Genomic DNA, 21,807 nt, shown 5'->3' with positions numbered 1-21,807 from the left:
CTCATTAATTTGGTCAGTTTTTCACCCATGTCAATCGATGTTTCCATGGACGTAAATTCACCAGGTTTTCTAATGCAGACAGCGACACGGCAAGCTACTCAGTTAAAGTTAAAGGCATCACCGGCACATTTATAATAACTCATCATAGCAGCTAGCTAGTTTGCTAAGAAGCCAGACTGATTTGGCACAGTTTCTCGAGAGCAAATTGGGGAGCCGGCATAATCTCAATGGGTGCATTTTACTGTGCAATATGTAGGCAGACATTTTTCTCTGGAAAGGGACACATCTTCGGTAAAAGTCATCAAAGCAAACTCAAAGTGGTCCTCGTAAAATTTATCGAGAAGGTAATTTGTTGTCTAAAACGCATGACAGATTTATCTAGCATGTATCACCATTTATTTATGGTGAACGTTTGCCACAGGTGAAACAAGCTCGAAGAACAATCAAAAATCCCCAGGTGGAGAAGTTTGATTGCACTCTGAACGAGTGCAAATTTTGGTGTTACTGCTGCGAGGTCGAGGTTAATAGACATGTCACTGATGCCAGCATCACTGTGTTGTTTGGAGGACTATTAGAACACATGGCCACGTAAGACTTTATTTTTATTTTTACTTTACTGTGATTATCACAGTCAGTGTAATAATCTTTTTGCATGTTTATTTGCTTGTTTTCATGGTTAATGCAGTCCAGAACATGGAAAGAGAACGCACAGGTTCTGGTGGGAAAACAAAGCTGATCCCAAACTAAGAGACAAGTTCATTGTCACCGAAGAAGAGATTGAAAGGTATTATGTGATGAATGCCTATAATACCACATCCATATCATTCCTTGGGACAATACATTTTTAACGTCGGTCAATTTACAGATTCAAAACAGAAGTGGCAAAAGCACTGGAGTCATTTGCGGAGAAGGAAAATGAGCTCGTAAAACAAGTAAAACAAACTATTCAATCAGGTTTATGAACATTATCACTTCCAGTTTGCTAATTTTAATCTGTCTTCAGCAAGCAGCTCATATTCGCGCCCAGGAGCAACATCGACAAGAAGTCCTGCAGGCGCTCATAGAGGTTTGTTTTCCAAGGATTCAACAGCAGTATCCACATCAAAGCTATTTAACCTCATCCGATGCTAAAGCTATATAACCTCACTTTGTATTAGTTTCAAAAGTGTGTCGAATACATTTAATCTTTTGTGTGTTTATCATGAATACTGTGACATGAATATTGCCTTTTCCTGAATCAACGTCAGCCTGAACCAGAGCTGGAGCAATCTAATATTGTACAGGGCCCAGGTGACTTAACTGTGGGGACTTTAAGGTAAGATGAAAGGCTTTGCAACTATGTCTATAGGTGTACATTAAGCTTAAAACTGCATGAACAAAAATTATTTGCATTTTTTGTGAAACTTGCATATGGTAAATAATGTATTGAAATGTAATTATGAATACTTGAATCATTTAAACACACTTGTCAAGAGTCCTTTACAATACATTTCTTGTGATGTGGATGTTCTTTCGAGAGTAGCTCTCATCTGGTATTGGATGAGCAGGATGGGCCAAGCTGGTTAGACCCAGTTGTGGATGGGAAGGGGGCAGGACCAGGACAAGGTCTGACTTTCATTGGGTACCAGGTAAGGCAATGCCAGTCCAAACAGAACACTGAAGGATCTCTTAAAACTCACATAATACATTGTGTCCCTTTTCTCTCTTGACAGGATGCCTCCAATAGTGGAAATGTTAACACAGGTAATGGCACGCTTGAAGACTTATCTGACCATATACACTGTTACTTAAGATGTGTGTCTGCAGTCATTGGCATTCATCTTCTAGGAGCTGTCCCTCCATGGTTGCAGAAGGACCCCTTGGACGGTAGCTCTGGATCAGCAGGGCAAGAGATTGGACCATCACTGCAGGACTTCCTCAAGCAGAGTAGGGTCCCCTCATACTCTTTGCGTTTCAAATGTTTTGTGATGCACTGTCCTGTGTTCATGCCACAGATTAAGTTGTATCTGGAAACCTATACATTTCAGTATTCCTAAAACTAAAAAACAATGTCAATAGAGGATCCCTTTTGCAACAAATGTCTTGTATGAATTTAACTTCTTTGTCATCTTCACAATCCAGTTCAGTTGACCCTCATCCTTATAGTTTTGCTCATGTTGTTGTTGTTGTTGTTGTTGTTGTTGTTGTTGTTTCTGACAGAAGAGCAGGATAGACTGAGGAAGTTGCCTCCTAACAGAGTTGGGGCCGACTTTGACCACAGCTCTCAGACCGATGCCAACTGGCTGCCCTCTTTTGGTCGGGTGTGGAACAGCGGCCGGCGCTGGCAGTCGAGGTTGCATTTTAATCTATTTTCATAACAATGGGCTGTAACAATGCTTTAGCATATTATGTCAAATGCCTAATTAGAATAGCATAATGATAAAACATGAAGGGATATATTGTGTATCAAGGAAAGGACTCAGGAGTGTCCTGTATGTATTTTCGTGTTTTGGTTTGTTTTTAATACCACAGGCACCAGTTCAGAGAAGAGGAAGGACAGACTAACAAGCGAAGGAGAACGAAGGACCATAACAAAGGGGACAAAGAAAAAGACTGCTTAATACTTAAGACCGAATAACTATGGGGGATGGGTATTGCTTTTCTTTGGTGCCGATTGTAGGCATTTATGTAAATAGCTTGTATAACACTGATATTCAAGTGTCCACTTGTGCAGTTTGATTGTTTTGAATTAAAGTATTCTTTTTATTAAGAAAATATGTTGCACATTTCTCACATGTTCTTATAGATTTGTGACAGCATTGTAGGCCTACAACGATTCAGTGGATGTTTGGCACTTTAACTTAACATTTTAAAATGAGTGACACCTTACTTAGACCAGTCACACTTGTTTCTCTCACAAACCCAATGTAATGTGAGCTGATGATCTAAAGTCAGTTGAAGCAGGATCTTTGAAGTTCATCACAGGTAATAACCCTTGATGTCCTCATATAGCACTACTCCATGGGTTTTGTATTCAACAGTATCCAACCTGCCATGTTATAAAATCAACAGACTGATGCTACTTATTTCCTTGATGATGCAGTCTTCCTGACTGCTCCTTGAATACTTTAGTCCAAAATTAAAGCATGCATTGTGATCATTGCCCAGTCTCATGTAGACAAGAGGACATGGGTACTGTAGTTTTTACCAAAGCCATTGAACCCCTTCCTCTCTAATCTCAGGTGAGTGTTCTCTGGGTGGTGGTGGTTGCACACGCAGTCCTTTAAATCCTTTACACTCATGGCAGATCTGCATTTGAGCACAGCCAGGTGCAGTCAAAATGGCCTCCTTCACCAGCCTGTGAGACCAAGGCTCCATTGTGCTGCTGTGATTGTCTGTTGCACAGGAGGCCATTGCCAAGATTTAGCAACCTTGTCCTAGACCCTCCGAGCTCCTCAGGCAGCGGATTGCTTGTCTGCAGAAAAGCCTCAGGGTCTCGCAAATTATGCGCTTTCATGTTCTTCTCGCACAGAAGAATGCCGTGTAAAGCTCTTAGCATCTCCACACACATCGACACCTAGGAGACGGAAATTACTGTTATAACAATCACATTTTGACACATCTTTCTATCATTCCTTATGAGGAATGAGGGCACTTGTTTACTTCTAACCATATTGAAAAGGAAATCACTCCCTCCAGCAAGCAATAAAAACAACATGGGTGGTGTGCATTGGAACACACTTCAGCAAGAAGGATCTATAGACCAATCATTTCCATCATGCCACAACATGAGGGTCAACAACTTTATCCTCTCCTCCCACTATTAGTTCCAAATGGGCTTTGCTCACATCTGGTCCTCGTGTGTGATGCTGCACCCAGGCAAACTCCAACACAGCCATGAAAACCCCCAGAAGCATACCACACAGCAGTACCACAGATATGCCTCCTATGTTCTCCATGCCCAGCCCTAGCACACAGACACAAATACTTTAAATGCATTTGTATAAAAGTGATATACAAACCAGGGGTTAGTTTTAAAGGTGAAAATTGGCAATTGCCACCAACTGCTATAGGTTGTAGGCTACAATTTCAGATATTCTTGCTTTCATGATAAAAAAAATATATGTATGCAGGTCCTAACATGTTGTTCAAGGCTGTACAGTACCCTGGGCTCAATGGTCTTCCTCTTTGAAACATTTGTCTTTTTGCCACCATTTCCTTTTGAGAATCTCCAGTCTGTTGTCCTCCTACAGTTTGAGGATGGCCAGGTCGATCTCATCACGGTAAACTGAGCCTGGAAAGAAGATGAAAAAATGACACAGCAATAATCAAATTGAGAACAGACTTGCTTCTAGATTGCACCAACTTTAAAGAAAAACAAATGAGGATTGCCAGCAAAAGAACATTTTGTAATTAACCCTGCTAATAAACATTCATTTGTAGATGATTTGAGGAAAATACATTGATATATAATCCTGAAAGCAAAACAGTAGATTGCTTATGGGTGTAGTAAAGTCTGCACCCATCTGTTTAACCAATAACCAGAAATGCCTAAATTACAAATCTCAGTTCCCAAACCTAGGTACAATGGCTGGTCTCACTCACCTAGTGGCATGCCAATGCCGTAGCCCTTTGAGTCCAGCAGGCCTCCGATTTGCGTCAGGTTGCAGTTCCTGTGGTGGTACTCGTTCATGGTGCTCTCCAGGAGATAGGCATAGTTGGAGTTTAAAGCACGGTCTATGCCTTCCTCCGTGCTCTTCACAAACACGCTGGGCTGCTTGGAGTGCATGAAATTCCACATGCGCTGATAGGACTGGTAGGGTGAATTTTTTTGTAGACGAGAAAGAACAGGACAATTTAAAGTTCCACAGTAAAGTATTGTGTGCTATAGCACTGTAAATCCTGGAGCAGTTATTGAAGAGGGATGATCCTCTCACTCCCCCCTGCCCCCCACACGCACCTGAAAGAAGGTCATTGTTGAACCTCCCTGCATAGTGCCATATTCTATGGTGGTGTGATCCGCCAGGTCGTCAACTGACTCTATGGGGGCCTCCATCCTCTGGACTGTGAGGAAGGCCGCTGGGTTGGCCGTGTAGGACGACACAATGATCAGAGTGAAGAACCACCTGGACCGAGAAGGGACAGAGGCAGGAAAAGCTTAACACTACCACAGTACATGGTGAAGCCGGCTGATAGGTCGAATGATTGAGGTTTTAGTGTGGTGGGCCATATAAGCGTCAACAGATATTTTTTTGTTGTATATAAAGATGGACGTGAGTCTCCACTTCCTCCCACTGTACAAAAATGAAGCCAAAATATCCAGGAAACGGCTGCTGCCTTTTTGTGCTGGTGATGTCATTTGGAGCCAGAGTCTGCGCAGTAGTGATCGGGTGGTGGAGCACCGGAATCAAGATACCACCCATACACCCGCCCAACCCAATTGCGAGCATGCTCAAATGTTAGACCTAACGGTCTTTCCCGCTGGTTGTACTGGGACCAAAGGCTTGTTAAAATAAGGTAAATACAACAACTTACCGCGTATATTTCAAAGGTCATACATCTTAACATACTATATTAAAAATATATATACGTAATGTAATTTTCATTATAATTGAAATTAAACATAACTATCACTACTTGGTGGACAGACAAATCATCTATCTTACCTCATAGAATCAGAATTCAGAATTGGTCTTTATTGTGTAAAATGTACATTAACACAAACACAGAATAAAAAAAAAAACTAATACTAAAGAGCTAAACATGTCCTAAAGAGCTAAACAATATACTAAAGAGCTAAACATTTATTTATTTTTCAGACTATGCTTTAGCTAGGTTAGTGCCACAGTCAAGCCCCCACCCCTCGCCCCTCGGCTTGAAGCAACGGCCCCGGTGGATGTAGGTGGTGTTGCATTTCTTGTTAGACTTCCGGCTCTTCCGGTCGTTTTAATTCTATTAACTCCAGTCAACATTTACAAAACTATCTCCCCCAATAATTTTTGTTCGATTCTCAAACCTGGCTCATACTACTAGCTTTTTCATAGAAGAATTTTTCCTGATTTTTGCTAAGTTTGAAACCAATCCGAAATGGGTAAACTAGCACCCCATTTATTTGCTTACGTCAATAAAAGTTGCCTGCAAATGTGCTCGCGGATACTAAAAGGGCACGAGCACAAAAGTTCACATTGGCCGATAGCCGATTTACCTGGAGCTGAATGAGCCATATTGAATGAGCACAGGGAGTTGCCTGCCCCGTTGTAGCAAGTTTAGCAAATGGTTGTCACACATACATGAAATGTTGTTAATATAGTTTATTCCCGTTATTTTAAAACAGATTTGATTTTTCTGTCAAGAACGTTTTTACGTTCATGACATGATGGAAAATATGATATTATGTTAAGCGTGAGCAGATTGTTGACATGTCTATCTGGAGCAAAGACGAAGATTAATACTTTAACTGATAACCACAATAAGAAAATATAGCTGCAAGCAGCAATGAGGTGGCCAAGCAGTCATATGACTGAGAAAACATTTTAGACATCCTTAGAACAGGGTTCCGAGTCCATATACCAAGTTTGGTGTGAATCCATCAAAGATTTGCTGAGATACGACCCAACTTCCTGTTTGAGGGCTTAGCTTCACATTTGGATTGGCTGTAACAGGAAAAAAAAACATGTGATGGGCGTTGTGAGGCTTGGTCTGAAGATAATCTCTGCCAAATTTGGAGAAGATTGGAAAACATTTGTAGGAGGAGTAGAGAAAACTTGTTTTTTCAGTAATTCAAAATGTCATCACAAATTATCATGTGTCACACATGGGATGTCCCAAGATATCATGAGACAATGGAATTATTTAATAAAGGCAAACAAATCAACAGTTATTGGCCAAAACACATTTTGGACACATTGTTTGGACATCCTCAGATGAGGGTTCCGAGTCATCATACCAAGTTTGGTGTTGATTTCTCAAGGATTGGCTGAGATATGACCCAACTTCCTGTTTGGTGTCTTTGCTGCCGATTTTGATTGGCTGTACCGGACAAACGGTTTTGAAAATCAAAAATCCTTTCGAAATTTTTAGTGAGGGTTGCTGTGACGATGATGTGTGCCAATTCTGGGCAAGATTTGACAACAATTTAAGGAGGAGAAGCGAAAAAACGTTTTTCCTTGAAATTCAAAATGGCAGAAAATCTATGTAACCGGAAATTGACGTCATAGGGTGTGTTGAACTCGTCCTGATCCAGGGAATCCAACGGTACCTCATTTTTGAAAATCGGTCATACGGTTCAAAAGTTACGTGTGTAAACACAAGTCTAACTTTGACCCGTTGGTGGCGCTAGAGTGTTCGAATGGGAGACATGAAACTTGGTGAGAATAAAGAGGGGCCTGTCCTTAATGAGTGTGCCAAATTTCACAAAAAGTGACAATACGGTTCTAGGGGCTGCCATAGACTCCAATGGGAGAGGAAGATGATTAATAATAATAATAAGAAAAGGTAGAAACACTTAAGTGGCTTCGCCGGTTCGCGGGTTGGCCACAATAATAAGTGGCTTTGCGGCTTGGCCACCAATTATATAAATATGATTAGTCTTGCCTTCAGAAGCTTTTGTTAAACACACCCATTATTCTTTTTTTTTTAATCGTGTCATCAAGCCAGACTGCTTTTGTGGGACAATGAAGGTCCTCAGTGACTATGTTTCACCCCCACTTATATCTGATGGAAACGTCTTGTATATAGGCCTAGTTCTGTTAATATGCCCCTTTCAAAGGCAATTGTTAAATAAAAGTATATTTTAGACACACTTCTCAAGCTTTTTATTTATTACATTATTTCCAAGTCTTATTAGATCACGTTATATCCATTAATAGGCGTTTGGTTTTGTAGGTTGAACATATAAAACACAGACCACATTTCTACACTGATATGTAAATTGAAGGCAGTGTGAATTTTGTGGCATTTCGTTTGAATATACAGTTGACAGTAAACTATGGTAAGTCTGCATTATGGAAGATTTCTGTTACCAAAATAACTATTAAGCTTTCTTTGCCTGGCGAGAACAACGACGGAGCTAGGTGTTCATGTTAACAGTTTATTTAATCCGATACAATGCGTTGGAAATCATACTCAAATCACAAGAAAAAAAGCAACATATGTGATGAGTTCCATCTAGAATAGCCCTATATTTAGCCCTATAGCCTATTTCTAAAAACCAAGTGAAAGGAATACTATACAGTGACAGCATACATTTCCGTAAAGTTTGCATCATGTCTCTGATTCTTATCGGACTTGTACCCAATTCTGCCACTGCACTAGCCTGGTCCTCAGACTCTCGTACATTTCATTTGTACAGAGAGTCTGGCCTCGCTCCGTTGACAAGCGTTGACTTCCTTGTAGGCGGGTACTCTGTTGAAGTTTAAAACTATTGGATCTGCCCAGAGCCACTCTGATCTGCCATAACCAATCGCTAGCGTTCGCCTTAGCCAATTCCTTCACCACTACTGCAACAGAGCTAGCTGCCGTAGCTGGAAAATCAAACTGTTCCCGAACCCCGTGGGGAGGAGGGCCACAACATCATGGCCACCAACAAAACTCAGCAAAACTTGTTCTTGCTCCGGCTTTAGCTGTTGGATATTCGGCAGCGTTGCCACAACGGACCGAATGGCTTCGCTCGCATCTTTCTCCGCCGCCATTACGGAACTACAACACAAACTAGCGCACAACATCAACATCATCGTTCTCAGCCACTCCCTCTGTTCGCTGATTGGCCGGTTGAAAATCAACCTGAAAAATCTGACTTACGTACCCAATGGCCAGACCTAGTACAGAAGCAAAATCAAAATTGAGCGGAAGTACGTAGGAGGGCAGAGCCAGGCAACCACTGCACTGCCTTAGCTCACACGCTGGCGACCATATAAGTCTATGCTCGCGACTGGTTGTCGCAAAGTATGACGTGTACAGCTAGTTGCAAGCATGAACGAGTCTCGGAGCTACGAAAAAAGTGAGCCACTGTTTACCGCTAGACTGGAAGAGTCGGAAGTGGAAAGATGGCGCGGTCCGGTTTTGCGCTCTCGCTTGCCTCACTGCGCCACTGAGCACTTTTCATAGAAATGAATGGGGATGCCATCTTGGAAGACAAAAGTTGCTTCCTCTAGTAATATTAACTCTATGGCCACAGTTTATGGTTAGCACATGCATTGAATATGTTAGCAACTGGTAGTTTGCAATGCAACACACAGTCTGCAGCAGTGGCGGCTGCTGGTCTTTCAAACAGGGGAAGCTCATTTTCGGCCTACATCATATACATTTTCAGTTCACTGGCTAGTTCACCCCTACGACACTAGCCTAGCCTACTGTATGAATGAATGAACGAACGATCTAACCAAAAAATATTTAAACCCGAAGGAAAAATGGGAATTAGGTTAAACTGAAACAAGGAATGTGATGTATAATTGTATTAAATGTATGATGAAAATTGGCTAGCAATTTTGCCAAGCAAATACCAAGAAATAGGTTGCAGCAGTTTATCTTTCAACTACAGTTGCAAAATCCGTGATGGGACTGAGCTTGAATAGCTTCGGCGACTTTTTATAGTACAAAATCGCTGTCAATCAAAAGGAGATGCAGTCTTTCGACAGACCCTCCAATCATCACGCGGAAGCCCAGTCCAGGCCAGCCCACTCCTCCATTCACCCCCAGAGACGCTGAGCGTCCAGGGCGGGACATAATCGCAGCATTTATCCAATGACCGTATAGTTTCGAAGCACTGAAAAAAACTGTTCAACGCAGCCCCATTGAAGTCCATGGAAGCTGAGCTTCAACAGGGAAATGCACTGTGGCGCTACGGGAATGTATGAGATGGAAATCAGTCAGTCGACCTGCTAATATATGTAGCTGATTCTGAACGAACTCGTCTTCGATATGAACATGTTCTAACGCATTTAAAATGTTAACACAATAGTACATATTTGACCATGAATTTTTTTAAATGTTAGGGGAAGCTGAGCTTCCCTTGCAGTCTTAAAGAAATCGCCACTGGTCTGCAGGTACCTCCGAGACTACTTCACTCAGAGCAGCTGTCAATCACAGCTGTCAAGCATGACATCTCACCCACATTTTATATCGTCAAATAACTAAATAAAAACAAACTGATCAGAAAAATGAGCACTTGAACAGACATCCGCCTGATAAGAACTACCTAAATTGACAGAAACCATGTTTGGTTAGAAGGGGGTGGGACTTATGACCCATACTGCAGCCAGCCACCAGGGGCAATCAATATGTTTTGGCTTCACTTTTGGCTAGATGTCATACCGTCCATATTTATATAGAGTCTATGGCCTGTATAATTGTTTCACATCAACTTAATGACTGTGGACAAAGTAACAATGCTTTATATGTGATGATGGATGCATGTATGTGTGCTCACCAGACAGTGCTGAGACACCGTGTGGACAGGGCATGGGGGGCAATGGCTGAGCCTTGTTGCATGAAGCCCCCCACAGGAAACCACAGGCTGTTCCCCAAGGTGTACTGGTTCAACACCAACTTACAGCGCCCCCGCAGGCAAGCCTCAGTATTGCACCACTCATACAGAGTCAATCTAGGAGGAAGGATCATAATGAAAAGGGTAGAATTAGAACTAGGATTACCATACCAATAATGACCAAATACATATCGGTTAGCAGTAGTGTAGGAAAACTACAATACCCATGTCCCTAGCATCACAGCTTTACACTTAGTTATTTAGCAGACGCTCTTATCCAGAGCGACTTACAGTAAGTACAGGGACATTCCCCCGAGGCAAGTAGGGTGAAGTGCCTTGCCCAAGGACACAACGTCAGTTGGCATGACCGGGAATCGAACTGGCAACCTTCGGATTACTAGCCCGATTCCCTCACCGCTCAGCCAACAGACTCCCGCTGAAATACATTGTCATAAAAATAGCCACAGTAGTTTCCAGATATTACAAACAGGTGTCAGTATAGGGCCATGCACTCACCTGGTTACTAAGAACAGCACACAGCTGACAATTAAGTATGCCAGCAGCATAAAGAGCCACACACCAGGAGAGAATGGGTCCAGGAAGGAGAAGTACCCTGGTCGTCGAGCCTGAAAACCACAAAAAAGGCCTAGTTGGAATAGTCTAAAAAATAACTCCTAGGTTATCTCTGAACTGGAGAAACTGGACACGTGAAAGCATGTTTTTCAAAGCTGCTAATGCAGTCGGATAATATTGAGTAGTTCCAAAAAAAAGGGAGGATAGTTTCATATGTGTCAATTGTAATTCTTGAGTACCAAGACTGTATAGGGGTGAAAATGTGTTCATTCTTCAACAAGACATGGAGATTATTTGTATGACCTTTCACTCAGTGGTGTAGTCTATGTGATCCACAGGCATATGCTGTATGCCCAAGCCAAAATGAGCAGTGACATAGCAAAGGTGGAGGGACTGAATTTAATTTAATATTATTTTCAATTGAGCATCCCCAGTTTTAAGGCAAAGTTAAACACTGTCTGCATTCATGGTCTGTTCTTGTCTCTTTGCTACACAGATGGGTATTCACATGCATAGATCAGAAGGGGGATATAACTTTCTATAACTGATTTAAAGTGTCTGTAAAGCAGAACTGAAAATGAGTTTAAGTTCATCACACCACAGAAGAATGTGTTAACTACCCATCCAAATTCGAATGAAAAAGAACACAGACAAGTATGTTAAATTAGGCTTTGAAATCGTGAGAAAATCAGCAGTGTTCTCTGCTTGATACTGGGGGGGGCGTGTCGCCTGAAGGAGCTGAAGCTCTGTCTCCTCGAAATGATTGAATTTAGCAACAAAAGCAACAACTAGCTAAATAAATTGCAGATATCAGAACAGACCAACCTGCAGTCTCTTGAGTGTTTTATGTGTTAATTACTTTGTCTTTGCATCGTACCAGCTGAGTGACAGAATGCAACCGTCTGTGATCTGACGTAGATAGGTGGCTGTGGTGTAGATACGTTGGGTTTTTCCCCGCCTATGCAAAACCTGAGCTGAAAACGGGTGAGAAACGGTCTAACTCCCGGTCGTGTAGATTCACCCTTTCCAACATCTGGAAGATCTGGAGCTATCCACTGCAAACACGTATCATATTCTCATGTCGGTTAGTGCATGACATGTGCACCAGCAGATACTATTTTTTAAGAAATTCCTGCATTAAAATAATGTATCATGACAGTTTGTATGATTTGGTCATTTATTATCACACTAGCATTTAATTATCACGGCAAACAATTACACTGCACTAAACTGTAAGTGTAAATGTAAAGTGAAAATAACAAAACCAGTCAGTATGATGACTTGAGCGAATATCATTCACGTCTTACTAAAACAGCGGCCACGCGAAAGGGAATGAGGAAAATGTTTCCTCTACTAAAAAATACAATGCGGGTCACGTGAAAAAAGGATCCAAAGACTCGTAGAAAGACCGAGTCGGGAAATGAACGAATCGTTTGTTTCCTCTAGCTACCAGTACAGAGCCTATGCAGGTCACGTGAAAAATGATCCAAAGACGCGTAGAACGACCGAGTCGGAAATGAACAAATCGTTTGTTTCCTCTAGCTACCAGTACAGAGCCTATGCAGGTCACGTGAAAAGTTATCCAAAGACTCGTAGAAAGACCAAGTCGGTAAATGAACGAATCGTTTGTTTCGTCTAGCTACCAGTACAGAGCCAATGCAGGTCACGTGAAAAATGATCCAAAGACTCGTACCCGAAGACCGAGTCGGGAAATGAACGAATCATTTCTGTTTACTTGGACGAGCCTATGCAACAGTCCCAATGTGCGGCCACGAGAAAATGAACGAATCAACGAGAGGACTCGTTACTCCCGAGTCATTGTAAGCATTCGTTCAAAATGAACGAATCGTTCACGAACGACACATCACTAGTGAACACGCATACTTTAGGGTCGATGCTCTGATCAAGCAGACGATTTTTACCTACGCCAGAGTTTCATGTAATTAACTGTTTAGCGCTCAAGGTTACAGGTAACGCACTTGTGCACATTTAAAAAATTGGAGTCAGATATTAACGAGTCAATTATCTCCCTGAACATCTAACCAGACTTGAGTGAGTTTCCCAAGCCGGGGGCAAACACGTCTCCGGCCTTACGATCTTCCTCTTACCTACACCCCCCTGCCCTGCCCCTGCTTGCTCTGGTCTGTCCCTGCCCCATCTTGCTGCGGAAGTAGAGGATGATCTGCAACGATTTCAATGATGGAGGTTGCTCCGTGTCTTCCTGCCGGAGCCTCCACGTGTGCTCCTTCTGCGGCGGGACCCACTCTCACTCATCCTGCTCCCTCAACTCCACTGACCGGCAGGCCTCGTGACCGCCTTCAAGGCCCTTCCCATCTGCCCTGCCTTCTGGGTTTTCTTTGGGGTTTACTGGCAGGACTCGTACTGCTTGCAGCCCGTGCATTTTCGACTGTCTCCTTGAAGCACTCCGCTGGATCCTCCTCAATGAGTCCAAAGTCCCCTTCCTCGTTCATCTCCTGGAAGACTTCCTCACTATCGGCCCCCCTTCATCTCCACTGGCAGAAGGCCCCCACTCCGCATCAGGCTTGGCTCTGCAACATTCACCTCCACACCCAAGATGCCATCCTCCAAGGACCCCCGTACACTCTCCACCTACTGGACAGACTGGACATGCTTCAAGTCCTTCCACACTGCTCACCACCTCACCTTCCCCTCATTCGACCTCCTTTCCATCACCAGCTTCATTTCCTACGCCCACACGCACCTCTCCATCCACACTTCCACTATCCACGTGTACCTCAGCAGTATCAACTTCTCTCGCAAGTTGTTCTCTGGTTCCCCCTGCACAGCCATCTCCCACAGTCAGACCTCCCTCCTTATGAAAGGCCTTAAGCGCTTAGATCCCTGCTCTCCTTCCGCAAGGCTCCCCCTCACTGCTGACCTGCTAGCCGCCTGTATCCACACACTTCGCACTGGCTACTCCTCCCCTTCCACCGATTCCACCCTAGAAGCCATGTTCCTCTTGGCCTTCTTTGGCCTCCTAAGGTGCTCAGATTTCACTTCCACCTCCTCCACCTTTGACCCCTCTGCTCACCCATGCATCACCGACATCACGCTACACTCCCCAGACACGCTCATCTCCACCCTTTCCATGTGTATATTTATATCCTTTGAGAATATATGTGTATTTATACCTTGAATGAGTTCCATACATGGACAATAAAATGAGTTCTGTTGCAAAGTGGACCAATAGCTTATCCCACACAGCTATACTGTGCAAAGTTGCCAGAGTAATTTCAACCTTATCCTCCAATGTGGCTGTGCAACACTCACGAAGTACTCACCCTGGTGATGAGCTCGCCCACCATGCCTGTCCAGGAGCCGTTGGCGCCGGGCATCCCAAAAAAAGTCCTTATCTTGCATCACATCAAACCCATACGCCCTAGGTTGGGGCAAAGCTCCTAATGTTTACAACGTCTGGCTCCGTGCCTGATTAACACTTGGATCGTTAAGCAGTCTCAAAAATGGTATCAATATAAAAAATAATACGATCCCTTTCTGTAATCATGATACCCCCCAGAAATGTTCACTGGCCCCCAGTCAAAGCAGCATGCATCCGGCACTGTTTGGTATACAAAAAAAAAGGGCCGGTCTTGGGCCTGAAACTCCCGGGCTGAAAGGTGGCCCCACTACGGCCCTGGCCCAGGGTGGTGTTATCGAAGAAAACACAACTGGCTACATATGCGATATTGCCCTGTTTGCTGGCTACATCTGTGGTGTCACCCCCCCCCCCCCCCCTAAAAAAATATATATACAGTTAGGTCCATAAATATTTGGACATTGACACAATTTTCATCATTTTGGCTCTGTATACCACCACAATGGATTTGAAATGAAACAATCAAAATGTGCTTTAAGTGCAGACTTTCAGCTTTAATTTCAGGGTATTTACATCCAAATCAGGTGAACGGTGTAGGAATTACAACACATTTTATATGTGGCCCCCCCCTTTTTAAGGGACCAAAAGTAATTGGACAATTGGCTGCTCAGCTGTTCCATGGCCAGGTGTATGTTATTCCCTCATGGGAGTTTGTTATTTCATTGACAAGGAGCAGATAAAAGGTCTAGAGTTCATTTCAAGTATGGTATTTGTGTTTGGAATCTGTTGCTGTCAACTCTCAATATGAAGTCCAAAGAGCTGTCACCATCAGTGAAGCAAGCCATCGTTAGGCTGAAAAATCAAAACAAACCTATCAGAGAGATAGCAAAAACATTAGGTGTGGCCAAATCAACTGTTTGGTACATTCTTAAAAAGAAAGAACGCACTGGTGAGCTCAGCAACACCAAAAGACCCGGAAGACCACGGAAAACAACTGTGGTGGATGACAGAAGAATTATTTCCCTGGTGAAGAAAAACCCCTTCACAACAGTTGGCCAGATCAAGAACACTCTCCAGGAGGTAGGCGTATCTGTGTCAAAGTCAAAAATTAAGAGAAGACTTCACCAGAGTAAATACAGAGGGTTCACCACAAGATGTAAACCATTGGTGAGTCTCAAAAACAGGAAGACCAGATTAGAGTTTGCCAAAAAACATCTAAAAGACCCTGTACAGTTCTGGAACAACATCCTATGGACAGATGAGACCAAGATCAACTTGTACCTGAATGATGGGAAGAGAAGAGTATGGAGAAGGGAAAGAACTGCTCATGATCCAAAGCATGCCACCTCATCAGTGAAGCATGGTGGAGGTAGTGTTATGGCGTGGGCATGTATGGCTGCCAATGGAACTGGTTCCCTTGTATTTATCGATGATGTGACTGCTGACAAAAGCAGTAGGATGAATTCTGAAGTGTTTCGGGCAATATTATCTGCTCAGATTCAGCCAAATGCTTCAGAACTCATAGGACGGCGCTTCACAGTGCAGATGGACAATGACCCGAAGCATACTGCGAAAGCAACCAAAGAGTTTTTTAAGGCAAAGAAGTGGAATGTTCTGCAATGGCCAAGTCAATCACCTGACCTAAATCCAATTGAGCATGCATTTCACTTGCTAAAGACAAAACTGAAGGGAAAATGCCCCAAGAACAAGCAGGAACTGAAGACAGTTGCAGTAGAGGCCTGGCAGAGCATCACCAGGGACGAAACCCAGCGTCTGGTGATGTCTATGGGTTCCAGACTTCAGGCTGTCATTGACTGCAAAGGATTTGCAACCAAGTATTAAAAGTGAAAATTAGATTTATGATTATGTTAGTTTGTCCAATTATTTTTGGTCCCTTAAAAAGGGGGGGGCCACATATAAAATGTGTTGTAATTCCTACACCGTTCACCTGATTTGGATGTAAATACCCTGAAATTAAAGCTGAAAGTCTGCACTTAAAGCACATTTTGATTGTTTCATTTCAAATCCATTGTGGTGGTATACAGAGCCAAAATGATAAAAATTGTGTCAATGTCCAAATACTTATGGACCTAACTGTATATGCGGTGTTGCTCTGTTTGTTTAGCAGATATCTGCAGTTTTTATTTGTTAACACTAGAAGCTACTTATAGCGCCGTTAGGGGTCAAATTGACCCATGAGTCTACAGACAGGGACGTTGTTACTGACATATGATCGCTAGATGGTGCTTGTTGCACGGAGCAACGGCATGGTCTTAAAATGAACGTGCTTTCATAAATCTGTCATTTATTTCCGTGTCAGATTCAAGACCCTGGTACTGACCTTCCGAGCAGTGAACGGGACTGCACCCGTCTACATCAAGTCTCTCCTGCAGCCTTACACCCCCACCCGTCACCTACGGTCTTCTTCAGACAACCGCCTGGTGGTCCCACCGCTCAAGACCGCCCGGTCCCAACACAAGCTCTTCTCCTGTCTGGCCCCCCAGTGGTGAAATCAACTCCCCACCTCCATCAGAGACACTGACTGTCTCTCCACTTTCAAGAAAAGGCTCAAGACGCACTTGTTCCGGGAGTACAACGGTACTTAGGAATGGTTCGCTTGACCCGATGTTAGTTTCCTCAAGGATCACAATGACTCTTGCTTAGAGACTTGTTGCTCTTGTGGTTAGTGGTAACTGATTTAAAAAATTTGTACTCGCTGTGATATATTGTTTTTATTATTGTTGCTTGTTTGTTTTTTTCCACAAGTACACTTGCACTTATAGCGGTTCATGTTGTTTAATTGTAACTTGTTTAACTACATGCTCTTATGGTTCTTCCCTTTGGCACTTACTTTGGTTGTTCACAATGTGTGCTTCATGTTTTGGCTACTCGCAATGTTTTTGTGGCTATCTTGTTGTTATGATCAGTGACCTATGCACTTTGTAAAGCTCTCTCTTGGAAGTCGCTTTGGATAAAAGCGTCTGCTAAATGAATAAATGTAAATGTGTTGTTAGAGCGTTTGTTGTCTAGTAGTCCGACATAACAACATTTTATAGTCGGCTGACAAGATTGCGTTGTTGTTCCCAGTCAAAAGTATAAACAAACACACAGGGACATCATAAACATGCAATGGTCTAATTAGATCCTGTTATACTGCCAAAACATGTAATGTTCTTCATTTATTTTTAGCAGGGTTGCAGTCTAATGAAAACCACCGCATTGAGACACTAAAATCTCTCTCTAACACCAGGTGGGCTGCACATACACAGGCCACCACTGTGCAGAAATTATGCCAATATTCAAGTCACTGATGAAAATGACAGAAGACAGCAAACAGAACCCGACAACACAAAATGATGCATGGTCACTGCATAAAAAAATTAACAAGCTTGAGACTGCTTTTCTTTGCACTATGTGGAATCATGTTCTCCAACGCTTTCATGGGACGTATTGCACTTCAAGTTGTGGATCTGGACCTGTGCAATGCTGTTGATTGGTGAGGTCACTGCGGGAATATATTGTTGGTTTGAGAGATGAATTTGATGTGTTTGAAGCACAAGCAAAAGCGATGTCTCCCACCGTTTCAGCAACATACAAACAAGACACACAAAGACAAATAAAACGCAAGATGTAGGTAAGTCTGCAACACCTGAGGTTCACTTGTCAGGAAGAGAACGTTTCTCATCTAGATTGTTTCTAGTTGTGATGGATAGGCTGCTGGCTGAACTTGATCGCCGTTTTCAGTCCTATAATGACCTCAACAGCACTTTTGGTTTCCTGAACAACATATCTACCCTCTCTGCAGAACATCTGTGTAAAAATGCAGCAGATCTACAGACGAGATACCACACTGACCTGGAAAAGGAATTTTGTGAAGAAATTATCCAGTTCAAAGACTTCATCTGCCATGTTGAGCCATCATCTGCAAGGGAACTTCTTTTGTGCATTAAAAAAAGAAAAATACAGACCATCTTCCCAAACGTGGATGTTGCTCTCAGACTTCACCTGACATTACCAGTCACAAAAGCAAGTGGGGAGCGCAGTTTCTCCAAACTGAAACTGGTAAAAAAAATGGACAAAGATCCACAAGTGTACAGCGGAATTTAAATCATCTCACTCTAATGTCAATTGAAAGTGACCTTCTACGTAAAGTGGATTTTACTGATTTGATCAAAGACTTTGCTGAAAAGAAATCCAGAAGATGCCACTTCTAAAGAATACTATGTTAATATCTTAAAATGAGATGACATACATGAAGTCATAACCTGATTACTTTTCTCTCTAGCCTGTTGTTGTTTTAAATGATCAGCCTCTGGATTCTGTTGTTGTATCATGTCATGCTTTTTTAAGCTATGATAGTGTACTATTTGATTTTATTTACTGTACATTACTAATTTGTGTGCATAGTTTTTTTCAAAGGTCACTACAACCACCTACTCACTTACAACCCCAATTCCGGAAAAGTTGGGACGTTTTTAAAATGTGAATAAAATGAAAATTAAAAGACTACAAATCACATGAGCCAATATTGTATTCACAATAGAACATAGATAACATAACAAATGTTTAAACTGAGAAATTCTACAATTGTATGCACAAAATGACTACTACAGATCTCAAAATAGTTGTGACGGGGGCATGTTTACCATGGTGTAACATCTCCTGTTCTTTTCAAAACAGTTTGAAGACGTCTAGGGAGTCAGATGGCTGAGCGTTTAGGGAGTCAGGCTAGTAATCAGAAGGTTGTTGGCTCGATTCCCGGCCGTGCAAAATGACGTTGTGTCCTTGGGCAAGGCACTTCACCCTACTTGCCTCGGGGGGAATGTCCCTGTACTTACTGTAAGTCGCTCTGGATAAGAGCGTCTGCTAAATGACTTAATGTAAATGTAATGTAAAATGTCTGGGCATGGAGGTTATGAGTATCTGGAGTTTTGGTGTTGGAATTTGGTCCCATTCTTGCCTTATATAGGTTTCCAGCTGCTGAAGTGTTTGTGGTCGTCTTTGACATATTTTTTGTTTAATGATGCGCCAAATGTTCTCTATAGGTGAAAGATCTGGACTGCAGGCAGGCCAATTCAGCACCCGGACTCTTCTACGACAAAGCCATGCTGTTGTAATAGCTGCAGTATGTGGTTTTGCATTGGCCTGCTGAAATACACAAGGCCTTCCCTGAAATAGACGTTGTCCGGAGGAGAGCATATGTTGCTCTAAAACATTTTATATACCTTTAAGCATTCATAATGCCTTCCAAAACATGCAAGCTGCCCATACCGTATGCACCCCCTTACCATCAGAGATGCTGGCTTTTGAACTGAATGCTGATAACACAATGGAAGGTCTCCCTCCTCTTTTGCCCGGAGGACACGGCGTCCGTGATTTCCAACAAGAATGTCAAATTTGGACTCGTTGGACCATATAACTCTGTTCCACTTTGAAATAGTCCATATTAAATGAGCCTTGGTCCACAGGACACAACGGCACTTCTGGACCATGTTCACATATGGCTTCCTTTTTGCATGATAGAGCTTTAGTTGGCATCTGACGGTGGATTGTGTTTACCGACAGTGGTTTCTGGAAGTATTCCTGGGACCATTTAGTTATGTCATTGACACAATCATGCCAATGAGTGATGCAGTGTCGTCTCAGGGCCCGAAGACCACGGGCATCCAATAAAGGTCTTCGGCCTTGTACCTTTGATGTTGTGCACTGTGGATGATGAGATTTGCAAAGCCTTTGCAATTTGACGTTGACTAAGATTGTTTCCACAATCTTTTTACTCTTTCACACTCTTTCACAGATTGGAAGGCCTCTGCCCATCTTTACTTCTGAGAGACTCTGCCTCTCTAAGACATCCCTTTTATAGCTTATCATGTTACATACCTGATATCAATTAACTCAATAGTTGCTAGATGTTCTCCCAGCTGAATATTTTCCAAATGTGTTGCTTTTTCAGCCATTTGTTGCCCCTGTCCCAACTTTTTTGAGACCTGTAGCAAGCATCAAATTTGAAATGAGCTCATTTAGTGGATGAAAGTGTAAACATTCTCTGTTTAAACATTGGTTATGTTATCTATGTTCTATTGTGAATACAATACTGGCTCATGTGATTTGAAAGTCTTTTAGTTTTCATTTTATTGTAATTTAAAAAACCTCCCAACTTTTCCGGAATTGGGGTTGTACGTACCACACACACACACACACTCTTTATCTTGCACTTTGTTCAATGACTTATTTTGATATCTTCTTCGAACTGAGGGCACTTCCTGTATTATAATGACTATTAAAAAAGTATTTGTCATTGAATCGTTCATTCAGGAGATTCGTTCAAAAATGCTGATTCATCCTAGCCTGGCTCTGCCCTCCTACGTACTTCCGCTAAATTTTCATTTTGCTTCTGTACTAAGTCTGGCCATGAGGTACGTAAGTCAGATTTTTCAGGTTGATTTTCTACCGGCGAATCAGTGAACAGAGGGAGTGGCTGAGAACGATGACGTTGATGTTGTGCGCTAGTTTGTGTTGTAGTTCCGTAATGGTGGCGGAGAAATATGCAAGCAAAGCCATACGGTCCGTTGTGGCAACGCTGCCGAATATCCAACAGCTAAAGCCGGAGCAAGAACAAGTTTTGCTGAGTTTTGTTGGTGGCCATGATGTTGTGGCCCTCCTCCCCACAGGGTTCGGGAAGAGTTTGATTTTCCAGCTACGGCAGCTAGCTCTGTTACAGTAGTGGTGAAGGAATTGGCTAAGGCGAACGCTAGCGATTGGTTATGGCAGATCAGAGTGGCTCTGGGCAGATCCAATAGTTTTAAACTTCAACAGAGTACCCGCCTACAAGGAAGTCAACGCTTGTCAACGGAGCGAGGCCAGACTCTCTGTACAAATGCAATGTACGAGAGTCTGGTTAGGACCAGGCTAGATTCATCCATGAAACAAGTGAAGTATTTGAGTGAGTAATTGAATCATTCATTCAAACCAATTTTAATAATTCAGATTAAACGGGACTGCACCCGACTACATCAAGTCTCTCCTCCAGCCTTACACCCCCACCCGCCACCTACGTTCTTCTTCTGACAACCGTCTGGTTGTCCCACCGCTCAAGAGCGCCCAGTCCCAACACAAACACTTCTCCTGTCTGGCCCCCCAATGGTGGAATCAACTCCCCACCTCCATCAGGGACACTGACTGTCTCCCCACCTTAAAAAATAGGCTCAAGTCGCACTTGTTCCGGGAGTACAACGGCACTTAGGAATGATTGGCTGGACCTGATGTTTCAGGATCACAATGACTCTTATTGAGAGTCTTGTTGCTCTTGTTGGTTAGTTGTAACTGACTAAAATCTATTGTACTTGAAGTGCAATATATTTTTGTTGCTTGCTTTTTTCCCACAGGTACACCCTTGCACTTTTGAGGTTCATGTTGTTAAATTGTTTAATTGTAA

General features: G+C 42.7%; 1 protein-coding gene and 1 pseudogene across 1 annotated transcript; one reads left to right on the top strand and one right to left on the bottom strand.

Moving 5' to 3' along the window:
- The first annotated feature begins 19 nt into the window (after positions 1-19).
- On the top strand, positions 20-2,754 carry cenatac (centrosomal AT-AC splicing factor). The gene is made up of 11 exons (XM_062485642.1): positions 20-344; positions 422-588; positions 686-784; positions 866-932; positions 1,004-1,066; positions 1,248-1,315; positions 1,523-1,628; positions 1,713-1,743; positions 1,828-1,926; positions 2,200-2,332; positions 2,512-2,754. The coding sequence occupies exons 1-11, from the start codon at positions 228-230 to the stop codon at positions 2,615-2,617; spliced, it is 1,056 nt and encodes a 351-aa protein (XP_062341626.1). The 5' UTR covers positions 20-227; the 3' UTR covers positions 2,618-2,754.
- LOC134039979 (glutamate receptor ionotropic, kainate 4-like) lies at positions 2,640-13,436 on the bottom strand (annotated as a pseudogene).
- Positions 13,437-21,807: the final 8,371 nt, after the last annotated feature.

Source organism: Osmerus eperlanus, chromosome 19, assembly GCF_963692335.1.
Source record: "Osmerus eperlanus chromosome 19, fOsmEpe2.1, whole genome shotgun sequence".
Lineage (NCBI taxonomy): Eukaryota > Metazoa > Chordata > Actinopteri > Osmeriformes > Osmeridae > Osmerus > Osmerus eperlanus.
This window is presented reverse-complemented; position numbering and strand designations above follow the sequence as displayed.

Coding starts and splice junctions, on each gene's coding strand:
- cenatac (XM_062485642.1), top strand. CDS start 228: ATGGGTGCATTTTACTGTGCAATATGTAGGCAGACATTTTTCTCTGGA. Junction 1,067..1,247: donor TCCTGCAGGCGCTCATAGAG/GTTTGTTTTCCA, acceptor AATCAACGTCAG/CCTGAACCAGAGCTGGAGCA. Junction 1,629..1,712: donor TGACTTTCATTGGGTACCAG/GTAAGGCAATGC, acceptor CTCTCTTGACAG/GATGCCTCCAATAGTGGAAA.